The 17445-nt window shown below is 42.9% G+C and overlaps 1 protein-coding gene across 1 annotated transcript in view; it reads left to right on the plus strand.

Annotated features, from left to right (window-relative positions):
• Positions 1 to 12: 12 nt before the first annotated feature.
• The window catches only part of FAM131B (family with sequence similarity 131 member B), a 31098-nt gene continuing 13665 nt past the window's right edge, over positions 13 to 17445 (plus strand). The window contains exons 1-2 of the mRNA XM_057368283.1: positions 13 to 214; positions 17300 to 17409. Coding sequence (XP_057224266.1) covers positions 187 to 214; positions 17300 to 17409 — 138 coding nt within the window. The 5' untranslated portion in view covers positions 13 to 186. The remainder of the gene's footprint in view (positions 215 to 17299; positions 17410 to 17445) is intronic.

Here is a 17445-nt window from a genome sequence, read left to right on the forward strand (position 1 = left end):
GCCCGCCTCGCCCCGGCCGGGGCACCCCGCGCTCCTACCTGATCATGACCCCGCGCCGGTCCCCGCTGGGCCACCCCGGCGTCTCCCGCTGAAGGGACCGGCTCCTTTCCGACCTCCGCCGCTCCCCGCCTTCTCCGCCCGCTCGCCGCCGAGGCTGCCGCCTCTCCCCGGAGCCCCGCCGGAGTGATGGGCTGCATCGGATCSCGCACCGTGGGTAAGGCGTTGGCGGGGACGGCGCCAGAGGATGCTCGGGGGGCCGAGGCCCCCGCCCGGGTAGCGGCACGGCAGCGCCCGGCTCGGCGGGTGGCGGGTCGCCCCTCAGCCCCCCTCCCGGCCGCCCGTGCAGCGCCATTAGCTGCGTGCGACCCTTCCCCACCTCGTTCTCCCGCGGCGTGGCGGGGCTCCGCCGAGCCGCTGGCCTAGGTGCTGGCAGCGGGGCGGCGGGACGTGCCCGGGGCCGGGGGTCGTCTGCCCGTGTCACCCGTGACGAAAGGTCGCGGAACATGTGGGTCAGTGCGGCGCCTCCGGAGAAGGGGGTGGGTGCGGGGCGTGCCGTGCCGTGCCTCCCGAAGCGGGATCAGGCGGCCGCCGGCTGCCTGCTTTGCTCGGTAAGGGTTTATTGTTATCCGAGGATACATAACGTTGCATGAACAGCACGTCTTCTTCTCTCCCCCTTCCCCCTACGTAGACTTCAAGGGAGAGCAAACAAAACTGAATCCGTTCCCTCTCGCGGTGCCATTGCGAGGGGACACGGGGAGGGATCGCATCCTTCCACTTGGCTACGCCATGTACATTTTTAACCAAAGGATCCCGAGCCTTTAGGCTATGTAACCYGGCTCTCCCCTCCTGCATACATGCAGATACAAAGAGGTCCCTTGATCTTTAACCACAGCTATCTACAGGTAAACACAGCATTCTGAGCACACTTTCTTCCCTTCAGGAAATTTTTGTTCTGTGCAAAGCACAGGTACAGCCCTCAGTTACGTGGGGATGTAGCATTCAATATGCCAAAAGAATCTCCGAGAGCAAAACAGAGTTCGTTTCGCAGTAGGTCTCTCTCAAGCTGGTCCACAGRGCACACGGGAGCCGTGATATCTGGGGGAAAAAGACACCTCTGYGCACATCAGGTCCCAGTCCGAGGGACTGGGTCACCCCAGAATAAATCTGAGGGACGGTGTCAAAGCCTGGTGCTATGACACTTCTAGTCTCAGTGGGAGAACCCTTGTGAGCACTTGCAGGGAGCCATGTACTCTTGCAGCAGCAAACTTTAAACTCCAGAATCCAGTTTCTACTTTGGGAATTAATTCCCGCATCTAGCCTATGTCTCTTAGCAGTCTCCAATGTCCTCATGACCTAGAGAAATCTCTTGCGTCTTCTGTAATGTCCACATGGCAAAGATCACTGCAATATTTCCCTTGAGATTCTTCAAGCTCACCTGGATTACTGTCTCTACAGCATACCAGGACATGGATTGCCTCCATCTCCTGCCTTGCCCCTATTCCCCACACACCCACACTGCTGAGGACATTATCATCCTGTTAGCTGGGTAATTATCGATACGCCTTTTATCGATGTGTGTCTGAACTGGCAGCGTTAATTCTTGGTCTCTCCTCCACAACACTGTTGAAATAAAGAACAAACATACATTTAGTGACATCTACTCTCCACTCCAAAATGTGGTTAAGCTGTCGTGCAAACTACAGGTGTTTGTTCCTGTGCATGGCAGTGATTTTATGATCTGTGACTTGGAATCTGTGTTACAAAAAAAACCCTTGCATAACAGAGTTGTTTTAAGTGTCGTTCTCATATGAGGTTATAAATATGTTTGTATATATATTTATAAATGTTATACAGTTATGTGGGCATAGATATAAACATAAAATAGCATCTATACATTAAAATGTTAATAGGATAATTAGTGGGAAATTCACTTTGTCTGCAAATTGCAGTCCTTTAAAACAAACCTTAATGGTACAGATGTTCAGCTTCTCACGTGATAGTGATTTTTGGTTGATGTGATACTTGTTCATTCTTGATGGTGATAGCACAKTGGACTTTGCAGATATGTTTATACAGTTAACTGAGCAATTTTTCTTGGCCTTGTGTTGTGAAGGCGTGTGCTAAGGGGGATTGCACATCTATGATTCCCGTCTCTGTGGGAGTCAGATCTGAATGTAGTAATAGTGCCTGATGCCTGCTTCGTGCGAAATTTTACACTGTTTTGCTTTAGAAGAGGCTGGTTCTGTTCACAGTCCTAGAGGCTGGATTTGGTCAAGGTGGAGTCCTTGAGTTTCATTTGGACTCCTGCACCTGAGGAATTTTGTTCAGAACAATTCTTACTTGGCAGCCTAGATTTTTCTCTCTGGTCATGCTGGAGTTACTGAGGGGATTCTTCAGGCATATTTTTGGAAGTCAGTGCTTTGAAGTACGTGGTGTGAGCTCTAGGATGTGGCTGGAAATTGACGTCCTAGTATAAGTAGAGCTTTGTGTTCTCTCTTCCAAGTGTATCTGGTTAGATTTTTGCAGAATTAGTTCAGCGTGCAGGCTCTGTATTGCCTTTACAAGACCAGTGCTATGCTTGGAATTTGCATGGAGCAGATTTTGAACTCAGAATTCAAGAGGTTTTAATTAGTGATAGAAAGCTCATAATCAGTCACATTTAGTTTATTCACCAGACAAGGGCCAGTGCAGGATTGTGCCCTGAGCTTGCTCCGGGCCTTTTTCCATTCCAATTTTAAGCTAGCCACATGATTTCTTCATCTCCCGCAGGGATGTTTTACTATGATCTAGTTAGCTGTCATAGTTTGCACATGTTTAGTGATGTGCAACTTTACATTTCTTTCCTAAATACGAGTTTTCTGATTATTTCTCCCTGGGGAAAAGTAATTGAGAGGGTCATAACAGAGCAGCTCCATATGTGATAATTTGAAATAGAGTCATACAGCATCTTTCAATTTTATGGAGRACACCAGAATGGCAATTATGATTTCCTAAGATAGGAAAAAAGCTGAAAAGTGATCTTAAAAGGCTAACCTAATATCCAATTACCTTCTCCACAGTCACATCTCAGTGTCATACATGTGCTTTGTGTAACATGGCATGATGGCAATTACACAGTGAGAATTGGAGGTGGCTTCTTCCTCTGATAATGGCTACAAGTCAGGTCTGTGTATTGGTCATACCCCTTGACGGTTCCTAGAGAGCTGCCTAGCAACTCTCATCATGCCTGGGTCTCAGTTTCAGGGAATGTGCAGAAAATTTTCACTGAGATTCACTGGACAGTTAAGGCTGTGGAATCCAGCTAGGAACTTGTAGATACCTCAGTACCAACCAACTAAATGCCCAAGATSTGCTTGATGTTATCAGTGACTGAGTTAGCTAAATTTAGGGTTTCAGGTCTGCATAGGTGTATGAATGCACTACAAGTGTACCTTTGACTACAGCTTAGACATCTTCCAACACTGGCTATTCTGATTAGTGTGGCAAGGTTTCTCTTARTTCCTTGAATAGATTTAAATTAATGGAAAGCTCAAGCCTGTTAAGCTCAAGATTGCACTCTCCTTTTTTGCAGTGATTTCTCTGATTTCTCTCAAATCTTTGCCCAGAAGCCTGCAGCAAACGTATTTTGTGATGTGATGTAAAATGGTGGGAAAATACTCCATGACATTAAAAACTAATAGTACTTTTGGAGTGTGGGTGAARAGAAACTAGAATTGCTCACTCTGGGTGTCAGGGAAAGCTTTTTGCCTGTGAGACGTGTCAAGCATTGTAAGGGGGTTTCCCAGAAAGGTGGTTCAGTATCCGYTCTTTGAGGTTTTGAAGACCAGACTGAATAAAGCCCGGAGTAATCTGATCTAACCTCATAGGTGACTCTACTTTGAACTGGAGTTTGTGCCTCAGGAGGCACCTTCCAACCCAATTATCCTGTGATCCTATGCTTAGTCTCTAAAGCCTGGAGTGGTTTCCTTTCTGAGTCAGGTTGCTTTAGTTTTGCTCTGCCAGAGGATCCCAGGTTCTCTACATGCCATTAGTACACTCCCGTGTGTTGCACCCATCACCACTTTTATTGAACTAACGTTGAGTGCCATGTGTCCCAGAATTCTTCACCATGATAACCCTAGCTGTCATCTGAAGTCCTCTCCATGTGTTTTTGGTCTGGCAATTTTTCAAGAAGCAGCCCAAGTGACAGCTACGATCATGCACCGAGTATCAGTCACTGATTGTGCAGACTGGAAGAGGCAGTGCTCTTCGTTTTTCAATCACTGGGTCAAATCTGATCTGCCAAAGCCAGGTGCTGGTCTTGCTGGACTCCAGCAGGAATGATCAGCATCCTGTCAGAGGCAGGAGTATGTGCTCCTTGCGTTGCTTTCCCACTGGATGCTCTGTGCTAAATGTAAATGAGTGGTTCTTTGCCTCCACAGCAGGAGAGATGGAACTGAGGACCACCCACTCCTAATCCCTCCACTTCAGATTCAGYAGTGGGAGCAGGGTGGGAGGCTGACAGGAGAGGGGTAAAGCAGCTGGAGCAAGCAGTGATCCCCCCACGTGTCTGTAGGTGTGTGCAGTGAGATCRGGAATGGCAAGTGAGGTCGGCATACTTGGGGTGTGAAAAAGTGAGACATCCACTCTGCATTCATACCTCACACTTACCAGGGTGCCCAGTTCCTCCCTCCTTCACCTTCAACATCTTAAGTGTGAGTTCCTGCCTCCTTCACCTTCAACATCTGAGTGAGTCAGTGAAGAGAAATAGAGAGAGGGAGAAGCCTCAGAAAGGAAATGGAAATGCAGAGGGAAACTGAGTCATGAAAGTCAGGATATTTTCATTTAGTTGCATGCACACAGGTGGAAGGGAAGGAGCACAGAGCTCTGTGTAGAAACTGCCACTTTGTAGGTGATGTAAATAAAAGAGTGGGAACACGTGAAGAGGGGCATTTAGGTATCTTGTTCATAAGGAAACAGTTCTAAAAAAATGTGTGTAAGGTGGGTGTCAGCAACAGTCATTAGGAACAGAAAACAATTGCTGATTGACCTAAGACTTTGTGTGTGTGTGTGTGTGTGTACAGTGCAACACAGATGTGATTTGAGGAACACAACTGAGGAAGAGCACACTGACTKTGTGAACTCTTATGGACAGTAATGTGAAAGAATTATGAGAGAAATTACAAAAATTGAGCTGATAAAAGAATGGAAGTAATGAATTCATCATCATGATAGAGCTGGGAATCTTAATTCTATAGACTCATGTATTGAAGCAGAAAAAGTGAACTAATCAATAAATATTTTAGGCCTGCTTTCTTGAGGGGAAGTAGAAAAAGTAGTTTTCAGCTCATTTAATAAGGTTGTGCTCTCCAACAGCAAATAACCATGAGTTTAGACTGATACTTAACCAATTCAGGATAATTCACATTCAGGACTTTTTAAGCACTTGGRTAAAAAGTCAAAGCTTTGTTTTATAAAGTCTTGAAATAGTGAACAAGATCTCAGAGTGAAAAGCTGGAGTATTACCACAACTTTAAAGGTTTTGTTAGACTATCTACATAATTAATTTTATCAATTTGTTAAAATTTCCAATATAATATTAGAAGTACAGTAGGCCAGTGAGAATGGGCTTATACAAAACAGAGCATGTCAAGCTAACTTAATTTCATGACTGTATGAGACTCCCTGCAGCCAACTACTTCTGTGATAGAAATACCTTTGCCTACAATTGTGGTWATGGAGGAAAAATATGAGATTGGTAAAAGGTAAAACCTCTAATCAGTTAGCAATCAGCTTAGCACTGCATGATTCTTTGACTAATAGTATATGAGTACAGTACATTTTAAGTGCATCTAAATTCAGTAGATATCAATATAGTTACAAGGAAAGAACCATTGTTGAAAAACTTGTGACTCTAATTTCGCCAAGTACTATGTGATTTTAACATACTATTCAATCCTGAGGGAGGTATAAAATACTGATAAACCTGGTAGAATCTAGAAAGACTGCAAGAAGTGCTAAAAATGAAGGCAACAAATAAAAAGGATAAATCACTGATAGAGAGTAGTTTGATTCATTTTGAGTACTGAGTCTTGACAAATAGTGTGCATTTCAATCAAACCCACTATGAGTTCATACATCTCATGGCAGAGTGAATAGTATTTACAGGATCAGAACTTTGTGTTGGAAAGCAGTCACACTAAATAAGCTCACAGATATCGGAACTGGCAATCAGTAGATCAACAGCTACTACTGAGGTGCTGCAGCCAAGGAAGCTGATGGTTCTTTGATCTTGAATATTGAATAAGAGGAGAGAAAAGCACATTTTCTCTGTGTTTGGCACTTGTGAAAAAAATATTTTTCATCTACTTTGTCTAATTCTATTATTATCGCTTTGAAAAATCCTGCGAARCTGAAGAATGACAAGAAAATAAACACAGAACCGTGAATATAAACTTACAGAAGTGGCTTGATGACAGTCTTTAAGTGTTTGAAGAAAAAAAAAATCTCRAAGTCATCTGACTCTTCAACCTAGTAGAAAACTGTTTCAATGTGATAGAGGGATGGCAGATACATTCAGGTTGCAAATTAGGCAAAAATCAAATGGTAAAAATACTGAACTATTGGGATAATTAACTAAGAGTTGTACTGAGCTCTCTGTCACATGAACACAGTAAAATCAAGGTTTTAAAAATGCTCTAGTTCAAACACTGCAATAGAAAGTATAGTTAACAAAGGGAATACCTTTAGCCTCTCTTATTTTAAGGAGGTCAGTAGATGATCAGGATGTTTCTCTGTGAGTTTAAGCTACACGTTCCCAAGTCAGGAGTATACTAGACTTTTAAATGAAACATAATTTTTATATCCCAGAATGAATGTGGTTGTATTTGCAGATGCTGATCAGAAATGATGGGGAAAGTTTCAGTTCAAAATTTATAAAGTACGCTGCAGAAAATAATTCGGTGATCCAAATGGCGAGCATGTGGATTGACATTTCACATAGGGAAAAGAATKTTAGGGCTTATATTACGGGCCATTTACAGTCACTGGCCAGGATGGTGACAGAAAGCTGTGACAGCCAGAGGAAGGTGAAAGAGGCTGTGAAGGCAGGAAGCTGAGTAGGCTGCAGATTAAGTGTTTACTTCAGGAGCAATTCAAAGAGCCTGTAAGATGGCAAGGAACTTGCCTTTTGCAATGATTTGGAGGACTTAGTGCATGATGTTACTACTAAAGAGACTTCAGGTGACTCAGAGCCACTAAGACCAGAGCAGAACATSACCACCCCCTGTCCCCAACCTCAAAAACCCAACAATTTTGTATCTGTTCATTGTGGAAGAAGTTGTGGAATTTTGTCCTGTGGAATTTTTTTTTTATGGGAGATGAATCAGATCAGCTTCAAACCAAAGCCTCAGTAAGGTTGTAGAGAAGGTAGATGGAAAAGTGGTCAAAAGGAATCAAAAGACTTCTGGAGAATTTTGAGGCTGAAAGAGCTGAGCTACAGATTATTATCTGTAATGTTTTCCAGTTACTTTAGTACAAGAAGATTGGAAGGTAGATAATGCGATGCCAGTTTTAAAAATKATTTTGAGATCTGGAAAACTGTAAGCTAGTAAACAAGATATGCCTAGGAGGCAAGCTAATAAACARCACTCTGAAAAACAGAATTAGTGCATGCATAGACAGATAAGATGTACTAAGAAAGAGTTAACCCTACTGTTGTTAGTGGATATCACAATGTATAAGTCTTAGAAGGGGTCAACAAACATATTGACAAAGGAGGTCCAGTGGCAATAGTCCACTTGGATTTGCAAAGCATATTTGTAAAGGTCACTCACCCCAGGCTGTGAAAAGACATGAGTCTGCTGTTGAATCAGAGAAGTTCTTTAAGTAGCTGGGTAAAGATAGCAAACAAGGATTAGCATGGAACATCAGGTTTTCACAGTGATATTTTTTCAGCTTTGTGCATATATCCATAAATGATACGAAAAAGGGGGGGGGGGGTAGGTACATGACGAAGTAACAAAGTATGATAATAACAGCAATCATTTGGGGGAGGAGGCAAAAAACTGCATGCAGTGATTTGAAAAAGGATTTTGAATATTGAATAACTAGGTCATTTGATTTCACAATATCGAATGGCATAAATTATGGGTGAAATTTGATGTGGAGAAATGTAAAATGATGCGCACAGAAAAAGCAATTCTAGTGTTACATTTGCAATGATGGAAGTTCWGAGTTTACTATTACCATGCAGGAGTGAGATCTTGGGGTTATAATGTGTAGCTTAATGCTTAATCCCACTAAAAATGCCCATCAAATTTAGTAATTAGGAAAAGAATAAGAGAATAAAATGCGAAACTGCATTATATTATGCATATAGCCATACAGTGCCCTTATTTTGAATATAATGTGTTGTCCCTAATCATCCATTCCCATTTCAGAAAGGCCATGATCAAACTGGAAAAGATTCAAAAAAGGGCAGCAAAGACAATCAAAGGTACAGTGTGGCTGATATGAAAGGAGCAGTTTAAATAGACAGGGATTTTTCAAGTATGGTAATGAGATGGTTAAGGATATGAGAGATATCTATAAAATTATGAATTTTCTCTGGGATAGGAACAGCATGGAGAAAATGATGAGGGAAGAATATTTCATTATCAATTTCAAAACAGAATCTAGACATCAAATGAAACTAGCAAGTGGCAAGCTTCAAACAAATAGCAACACTTCCTTGTGTAACAGAATTCAATTGTGGAAGTACTTGACATAGGATGCTATGGGTACTAAAAGGCTTTTTTTTTGTTTAAAAAGTGAACAGATGAATCCTTTAAAGATGACTAAATACAGAGGCAATGTCTCTGTCTTGGGAACTACGTGAGGTGTAAATTGTGACAGGCTAGGACAAATATTCTGGGAAAATATCGCTGCTGTTTCCCCAGTTTGTATACTCTTTCTTACACATCCACTCCCACTTTAGGGACAAGCTGATACTCAACTCAAACAAATACTAAATACCTCCTTTTCCACCACTTCCCAAAGGAAGAGAAGAATGAAGAAAAGAAGCCAGAGAGAAAAAAACCCCAATCATTGAGGAGCAAGGGGTGGGAAGAAGAAAAAAAAATAAGAAAAGAGAACAGGGTAAAGGTTAACAAGCTAAAACCTGGAAAACAGGGAACGGAGGGGGAACAGTGAGCAGAGCACCCCTGTATTTCCATGATATCCAGGATCTGGTAGATAATGCCTAGTGATGGCCTGCTGAGAGCAAGGGAATTGAAATTCTGCTGCTAGTTATTGGGGTCTTGGGTTTTTCTCCTCCTGGAGCTGGACATAGCCAGCTTTCTGAGAAATGGGACTGTTTTTTATTTAGTGGGACCCAGAATTTAGTAGGTCTTGGGGTAGAAACTGTACAAGTAAAGATGTGAGAAGTGCAGCCAGAACCAAAACAGTGAGTTCTGGAGGAGAYGGAAGACTAGCATGTGTGGTGTGCCAGTCTCCCTCTGACTGCAGAAAAGGCATGACTYGGGGAGTCCTGTGAAGGAACTTGTGCCTTCTGCTTGATGAAGGGTTTTTTGGCTGATGTTCCCAATGATCCATGGAATTAGCTCGAAGTAGAGCCTGGCCACCAGGGTTCCTCATTCTCTCCTGACAACCAGTAGTTCTAGAACCATGTGTCATGGGGTCTGAGGTGTTGTTAACCCTGTGTTTGGGTTTAAGGGGGAACTTGAACCAATGGTGTGTTTACCTGGCAGAGAGTGATGGCTGTTCCGTTGATGTGAGGACAAACAGCAGTGGGAGTGGGGTAACCCTGGGGGATTAGAGGAGCCCTGTGAACAGTAAGTACTCCCTGAGGGTTGCCCCGTGCAGGTATGGGTGCCCTCAGGGACAGGGGAAGCAGGGAAGCTCACGGGGTGGAATTAGGGGTGGATAAGATGGTGAGGTGTAGCCTCACCTGAGTGGGTGCAGGGCTGGGCACTCAGTGCCCACAGCTCTGCCTGGTGAGCTCAGCCCCTGCTGTATCAGCACCAGCAGGTCTTTGTCATTTCCCCCAGTCACTCAGGGAGCTGGGGAGCTCTTCTGCTGAGGACACCTGAAGCCCATTTGGTACCTTTCTAGGATGGGGAACAGTTTTCTCTTACCAGATATCTKCTGGAAATGTAATACAGCAGAAAGGAAACAGACKAGGAATTTCCTGGAGTGTAAGAATTTCCTGACACAGCTGGTGAGTGAGCCAACCAGGGAAGTCACCTGCTGGATCTGTTGTTTATGAGCAGAGAAGGACTTGTGAGTGATGTGGTAGTTGGAGGCCATMTTGGGCATGGCCATCACAAACTGATAGAGTTTTTTATACTCAGAGCAGTAAGGAAGGGGTCAGAAGAGCTGCCACCTTGGACTTAYGGAGGGCAGACTTTGGCTTGTTCAGGAGACTGTTCCACAGAGTCCCTTGAGAAGCAGTCCTGAAGGGCAGAGGAGTCCAGGAGGGTTGGACATTTTTCAAGAGGATGTCCTAAAGGTGCAGAAGCAGGGCATCCCCCTGTGCTGAATGATGAGGTGGTTGGGACAAAGACCAGCCAGGCTCAACAGAGAGCTTTGTCTGAAACTCAGGAAATCGAGAGTGTATCACCTTTGGAAGAAGGGGCAGGCTGTTCAGGAAGGCTACAAAGATACTGTGAGGTTGTGCAGGGAGAAAATTAGAAAGGCCAGAGACCAACTAGAATTTAGTCTTGCCACTTCCATAAAAGGCAATAAAAATGTTTCTATAAATGCATAAGCAGCCAAAGGAGGGCTAAGGAGAATCTTCATCCTTTATTGGATGTGGGGGAAAATATAGTGACAAAAGATAAGGAGAAGGCTGAGGTATAAACTTTTGATTTTGGGGAGAGTGAGTCAGCAGCTTCAGTGCCTCCTGGCTGGCCCTGACYGCTGCTGCTGTTCCAAAACCAGATGGCTGGTGGGGACTGTGACCAAGTGTGCRATGGCTGTGCTGGAGAAGGGTGTAGTTTACACCTGCCTGTAAACTCGGGCTGCCAGGGTGACACCCCACAGCTGAGGCAGGGCAGGTGAAGAGAGTGGAGTCTGAAACTGCTGGGCTGCCGCTGCCCCACACGCTGGTGTTTGGAGCAGGCTCTTATTTCATCCACRCCATGAAGAGGGACCAGGAGCATCCCTGAGCTGAGAAAGGTGCATTGTGATCTGCTGGTTGACTCTTGAGGAGYACTGGGGTGGTTCTTCTTCCTCACTGCTAAGGGTGAAACCACAGCACSATGATGGCACATCTAATGGTGTTCTTACGCTCCAGGACAGTGCCCATGTGACAGGCTGGTTACAGAGGGATTAAAATTTAAACACATATGGAGASCAACATATGAAACTGTCTGCTGCCTATTACTTGTGTAAGGCTGGCTATGAGCCAGYCAGAGAGGGCTGCTACCTTGGTTCATATCGACGTTTTCATACTTACTGTGCTGAATGAGGCCCCTGGGGACACATTCTCTGCACTTCAGAGAAGCAGTGAAGAATGAGGATAAACCCATCGCTGCTGTTCAGGCTGGCTGATACTTGTTCTGCAAATGAGACAGGGCTCTGAGGTTTGAGTTTTTTAAAATTCGTATTAATTGGATGTGCTTGGTTTTGCAGCACCTCCTTAGCCCAAATGACGTSATGGCTTTTCAGAGCAGAGCTGGCCTGTGTCTAGCATTAGGCTTTCTGCTCATCTCCTTTGATGTGAACAGATGTGATGTGCTCATAGCCTTTAGTGTTGGTTTGAAAGTGTTTCCAGTCAAGAAGAAAAATATAGGTGTTGGAGCTTTGTTCATTAATTTTTTCTCCTAAAAGCTCTGAAAAGGGACCTACATGCAGGGAGAGGCAGAATGGTCTGGAAAATATCCAAATTATCCACATTCAAAGCAAAGATTCTGAGAACTGCCCATCTGATTCCGAATCTTACAGACATGTCAGAACTGTAGGTGTTTCCATTTTTCATCAGAAAATTGAAAGACATCTGTTTTGTGGAGACCAAGACATTTCTGTGCCTTGATGAGCACACGCTCAGCTCTGTCTCCTCCACAAAAACAGTGTTTTTTTTTCTATTTCTCTTCCACAAGTGACCCTGTTGGTAGGTGCCAGCCGCAAATAACTAATTTTTATGTTTTCTTGTGAAGTACAAGCTAGAATTCTTACAGAGTTATGCAAATAACTTGGGTTGACTGATTTCACWGCTTTACCTGAGAGAATTTGAGTACTGCCTTCAGAGGTTCACCTCAGGGACAGCTCGGGTGRCAGAGGTTAATTCCTTTCCCTGATGACCTTTGGGATAGCTTTGATTGGCTCTGTGTAAGGCAGGCAGGGAAGGAAAGGGTTTCTCTGGTTATTCTGGCTGTCCATCTGTCAGTCCTTCCCAGCAGCTTCAGCTGCTTTAATTTCAACCACATTTGACAAGACACGATGATGTTGTGTTTGACAAAGATACACACTCCCACGAGTATCATGAAAATTGGTATCAGGGAAAGAACAATTTAAAGACTGATCATAATTACTGCAATTACATTTGTTGTTTTCTTAGTTGTTCGGGGGAAAAAAAGGGAATGGAAAGGAATAATTGAACCATTTACTCTAAATATTCATCTTTACCAGCATTAACATTGGCTGCTGATATCAAATGACAAGGTTTCTGCTCTCTGCTGGAAAGTAACATTTGAGAAACAGAAGAAAGTGTGCTAACAGGGGATAATAGCAGTGCTGGAAAGTCATTGCCTAATTAATATGTTTCTTGTGTTAATTGGCATGACACATCAGAAAGCAAATAACACAAATACTTACTTGGTGTGTGGTGGAGATCTTCACCAGCCTGATGTTCAGAAAGGAAAAATAAAATTTAAGACTCTAAAACTCKGTTCATCTACTTAGTGTGGAACAAAATAGAGAAGACAAATTGGAGATGATGTTCAACATCCAGCAGAGAAGTTACAACATAATAGATTAATAAAGGCTATAGATGCAGATTAAAGTCATAGATGCAGGAGCCTGATTAAAGCATGGACCTTGATAAATGAACAAATTACAGGCACAGGTACCAAATATAGAAGCAGTGAATGCACAGGGGGGACAGCAATCGAGAAAATGTCAAGAGAGAACCCAAGGAGAATGGACTTGTTTACATTAGGTTTTGAGTAATTCAAAACAAGCTGAATTTCTTATGATCACAGAAATGCAAAGAAACTGAAAATACGTCCAGCTAAAAAACTCTGTGTCTCCATGGTAAATTAAGGAGTGTGGCAAAACRAGCTACTGAAATACTAAAAAAAGTAGTAATATTAGATCATCAATGTGAGGTCCAGTCATCCAGATGGTTTCTTGGATTTTTCCAGTGTATTCATGAAAATGGTCACTTTGCTTGGGAATGCCTCCTACACACATTTCCTAATTTTTGAGAGTCCAAAGTTACGATGCTCAAAAAACCAAAGTAAAGCAAGAAGTGGGGGAAAGGGTATTTTCTTTACCTCGCTTTTTTTTCCTCCTTAAATGTTTTCATCTTTGTTGTTTAGAAACGCTTGACTTAAAAATAAATCTTGATTTTTACCTTAGCAGTACTGTAAGAGAAAGAGGGATGATATTTTTCCCCGAAGGCTTAAATGTCTTGAGTTGGAATGTTATGTTAGCTATAATGGAGATATCTTTCTTATGAATGTTTTTCAGGGTTTGTTTTTATCTAATTTGTGTTAAAAAATACAAAGCAGCCATGATCTGAAATAATGTGGCTTAATGTATTTATGTATTTCAACTGCTTTCATTTTCCCTCTCTGCTTCATGTAATCAGCTTCCTACTTTTTCCTCAGTCATCTACTGAGTCTTCYAAAACAAGGATGAAATCTATGATATTAAAAAATCCCAAACCAAATAATAAACTTCTATGTAAAATGAAGATTTCTTTTGGAAGTTCAGTGAATATGAATCCCCTCTATATCCTTTCTATACTATACAGAAACAATGACAAGGAAATCACAAACCCAGTTTCTTTCAACTTCCATCACCTCATTTAAGAACATCTAAATGAGAAATTTGATAGCATGTTTGTAAAAATTCCACTTTAAAATTGGCTTTATGACCCATTCATTTTAAAATTCTTATCAGCTCTGTATGGAGGAGAGCAAATACTGCTCTGTAAGAGGCGATTGATTATAGAATTGCAAATGGAATTGTCATCATAATTAGCAGAAGTTGGAATGGAAGATGGATAAGAGAAAATAAATTATATTGGAGAAGAAATGTACCATTACAAAGAAAAAACCTCTGTACCAATTGCAGGGAGACAAAGGTTGACAAGAGACTGGATAAAAAGAGTACTAATGTACAAAGTACTGCTTTCAGTTTCTGTTTCCTACTTCGCTCTCCATACTTTTTTTTCTTGTGATTTTCCAYGTTTCTTTCCTTCCATCTGTCAGAGCAGAACTTGATCTTTCATGACTGTGGGTTAATGTTGCTCTTGCTATTTCTAGCAGAAGTGGAAAAAAACCCCACTAACATTTATCCAACTTTCACTAAGAGAGAGTAATGTTGCCCCAGGCCCGATATCAGTTAGAATACAGACATTTTCTTTTCAGCCAGTGTGTGATATTGTAACTTTTCAGCAGATATGACTGCATTTAAAAGCATTTAACAGATGTTAAAGAGTTATTTTCTCTCAATATATTTGCCTTTTAGTACCCATGAAGCTGTTTAGACGAAGAATTTATTTTCAATAATTATTCTGTCTTTGTAGAGCATGCAAAATCACATATTACTGGTTATTTTTTCCCTGAACTAGGTAGATGAGCTGTTTCAACTGGAAGAAAACCAGTAGTAAATAAATTCTGTAGGTCTTTAGTTCTGCTATTACGGAACAGGTGTGGACTTTGAGACAAGTAATTGATGTTCTTCAACCATTTGATGCTGCCATCTGCCAGAATAGTATAAATATTCAGCCTGGAGTAGAGAAAGCTCCTGGGAGACCTTATAGCACCATCCAGTACCTAAAGGGGGCCTGAAAGCTGGAGAGGGACATTTTACAAGGGCATGGAGGGATAGCACCAGGGGGAGTGGCTTCAGAAGGGAAGAGAGTTGGTTTAAATTTGTTAAGAAGAAGAAATCCTTTACWATGAGGGTGSTGAGACACTGGCACAGGTTGCCCAGAGAAGCTGTGAGTGCCCCATCCCYGGAAGTGTTCGAGGTCAGATTGGATGAACCAACCTGATCTAGTGAAAGGTGTCCCTGTCCATGGCAGGGGGGTGAAACTCGATCATCTCTAAGGTCCCTTCCAACCCAARCCATTGTGTGAGTATTTTACACAGTCTAGTATTTCAAGGAAACCATCTGTGGGCTTGCAGACACAAGTGTTTTTTGCTGGACTTTGGGGCTGTCAATCCACATATCAATCCATTCAGTTTTATCCTCCCACTGACCTCTGCTGGTCCCTCAGCTCACCCTGACCACAGTCAACCTCTCCACTCCTTCCTCTCTAGATCTGCACTTCCCAGTAGTGTTCCCTCCTTGTTCACTTTACCCCTTCGCTKTTCAGGGAAACTGAGTACAAGTGTATTCTTGCACAGCTCTGCCTGGAACTTCCCTTTGCCAGAGACCCTTCTAGCSCTACAAGGTTTACTTGGACCCCAGATATGAGAGGTTTCCAACCATGGTGGTAACAGGCAGCTCACGAGTGGCCCATTAAGCCCTTATTCCTCTTGCTATTCTGAATGCAGAAATCCCCAAATCTGCCTCCCTTGGTTTGCTGGACTCAAGGCTGGCTGTCTGGTCAGTGGCAGAGCAGTCAGCCAGAGCTCAGTGAGGCCCAAGACAAGCATGTGCTTGTCAGGAGAATCGGTTAAGAGGATCACAACCTTGAAAGGTGGTGTTTGTCATGCTCGTCATAGCCGTGTCCTGCCTCCTCCTGGAGTCTGGCTGTGTCTGACCTCTGCGCTCACCTTTGCAGCAGACAGTACAGGAATCCTTTTTCTTTTAAATTCCCTGAGTTGCAAGGAGCTGCAGCTCAGGGAACAGCAGCTTTACTCAGCCTAGTTAGAAGCATATGGGGGATGCTATTAAAGTACTTGGTTCTAATGATCCTCATGAACAGAGGCATATTTTGGGTGGGAAGGAAAAAATATCCCTTTGTTCTTTCAGAAAGAAATTTTCTTGTGCAACAGAAATTTGGAATGTGGAGGTGTGGTGGACATCACAATATGCAAATAGCATTGTGTCTTTGATGTTTTTCCGATCACCACGTTTAGCCTTTAAGGAGACAAAATGAGGTGTTTTGCATTTTGAATTCCAGCTGATGAAGGCCTCAGCTTCCCGCCCTTAAGTACCGCCATGGCTCCTGCAGGCCTGTGTGGGGTGAGGTGCTGCATCTCTCACCTGTCCCAAGATTTCTGCCTGGGAAGTGCAGTGATGAACACTCTGTAAATGTGCCAGAGCCGCTAGAATGAGGCAGGGGCTTTGCACATGTCTGTGGGGAAGAAATTTGCTCCAAAGAGTAAATAAAAAGCTAAAAGCTCATTAAAATAGAACCATTCACATCCAATCCAAACAGACTAGACATTGCTGAATTGATCMCAGGAACAGATGATCATTGAGAGAGGTGCATTTCTTGCCAGGTTCTAGAAGGCTCAGGTTTAAGGACAGTAAAATTGTTCCTCTATGACATGGGAGCAAATGTAAACAGGGCTTGAGGGTGGCACACAAGCTGAAGGCACAGTAAAATGCTAACTACACAGAGTAGTCCTGGTTACCTGGCTGACTACTTACATGTGCTTTGCATCCAGTTTCACTTTCAAAATTTAATCATATTTAATCTTTCAATAAAATTTTATCATGTATTTTATGTTAGTTATATTTAAAATTTTAAATGTAAGAGGGGTAATATTTAAAAGGTCTTTAACCTTGCTGAGAATGGCGAAGCAAAGGCTCCAGCAGCTCTAAGCTGAAGTCCAAGCAATTGAAACCATAACAGTGAAATGCCTTTGTAAGTGATGATGGTTTAATATTGGAAGGGGATATTAAAGGAATTGGTTCTTTCCCAGTCACACATCATGACTACATGAATCTGTACTTTAGCCAAGCATACATCATGCTTGAGAAAAACACAAGTGACTCGTCTTCATCTGAGTTAGCTGTGTGAAATATAATAGCTGATGATGTACAGGTGGTCTGATTAAACATGGAATGTCTGATTTAAGTCTTTCGTGGCCTTAAACTCAATTGTTCTCCTGCTTGCTTAGCTGAGTTGGCTTAAGACAGACAGAACAAATGGTGGTGGTGTTCAGAAGCCTGACCAGATGTGTTCCCACAGGAAATGAGGTGATTGCAGTAGACTGGAAGGGACTGAAGGATGTGGACCAAATCAATATGGACAGCACGAGTTCACTGCATGGCAGCAGCTTCCATCGACCTTCCACTGAGGTGAGTGCCTGGCCCACACCCACTTAGTCAAGGGGA

The sequence above is a fragment of the Malurus melanocephalus genome, unplaced genomic scaffold (assembly GCF_030028575.1).
Source record: "Malurus melanocephalus ecotype Western Australia unplaced genomic scaffold, MMel_1.1 scaffold_89, whole genome shotgun sequence".
In the NCBI taxonomy this organism is placed as follows: domain Eukaryota; kingdom Metazoa; phylum Chordata; class Aves; order Passeriformes; family Maluridae; genus Malurus; species Malurus melanocephalus.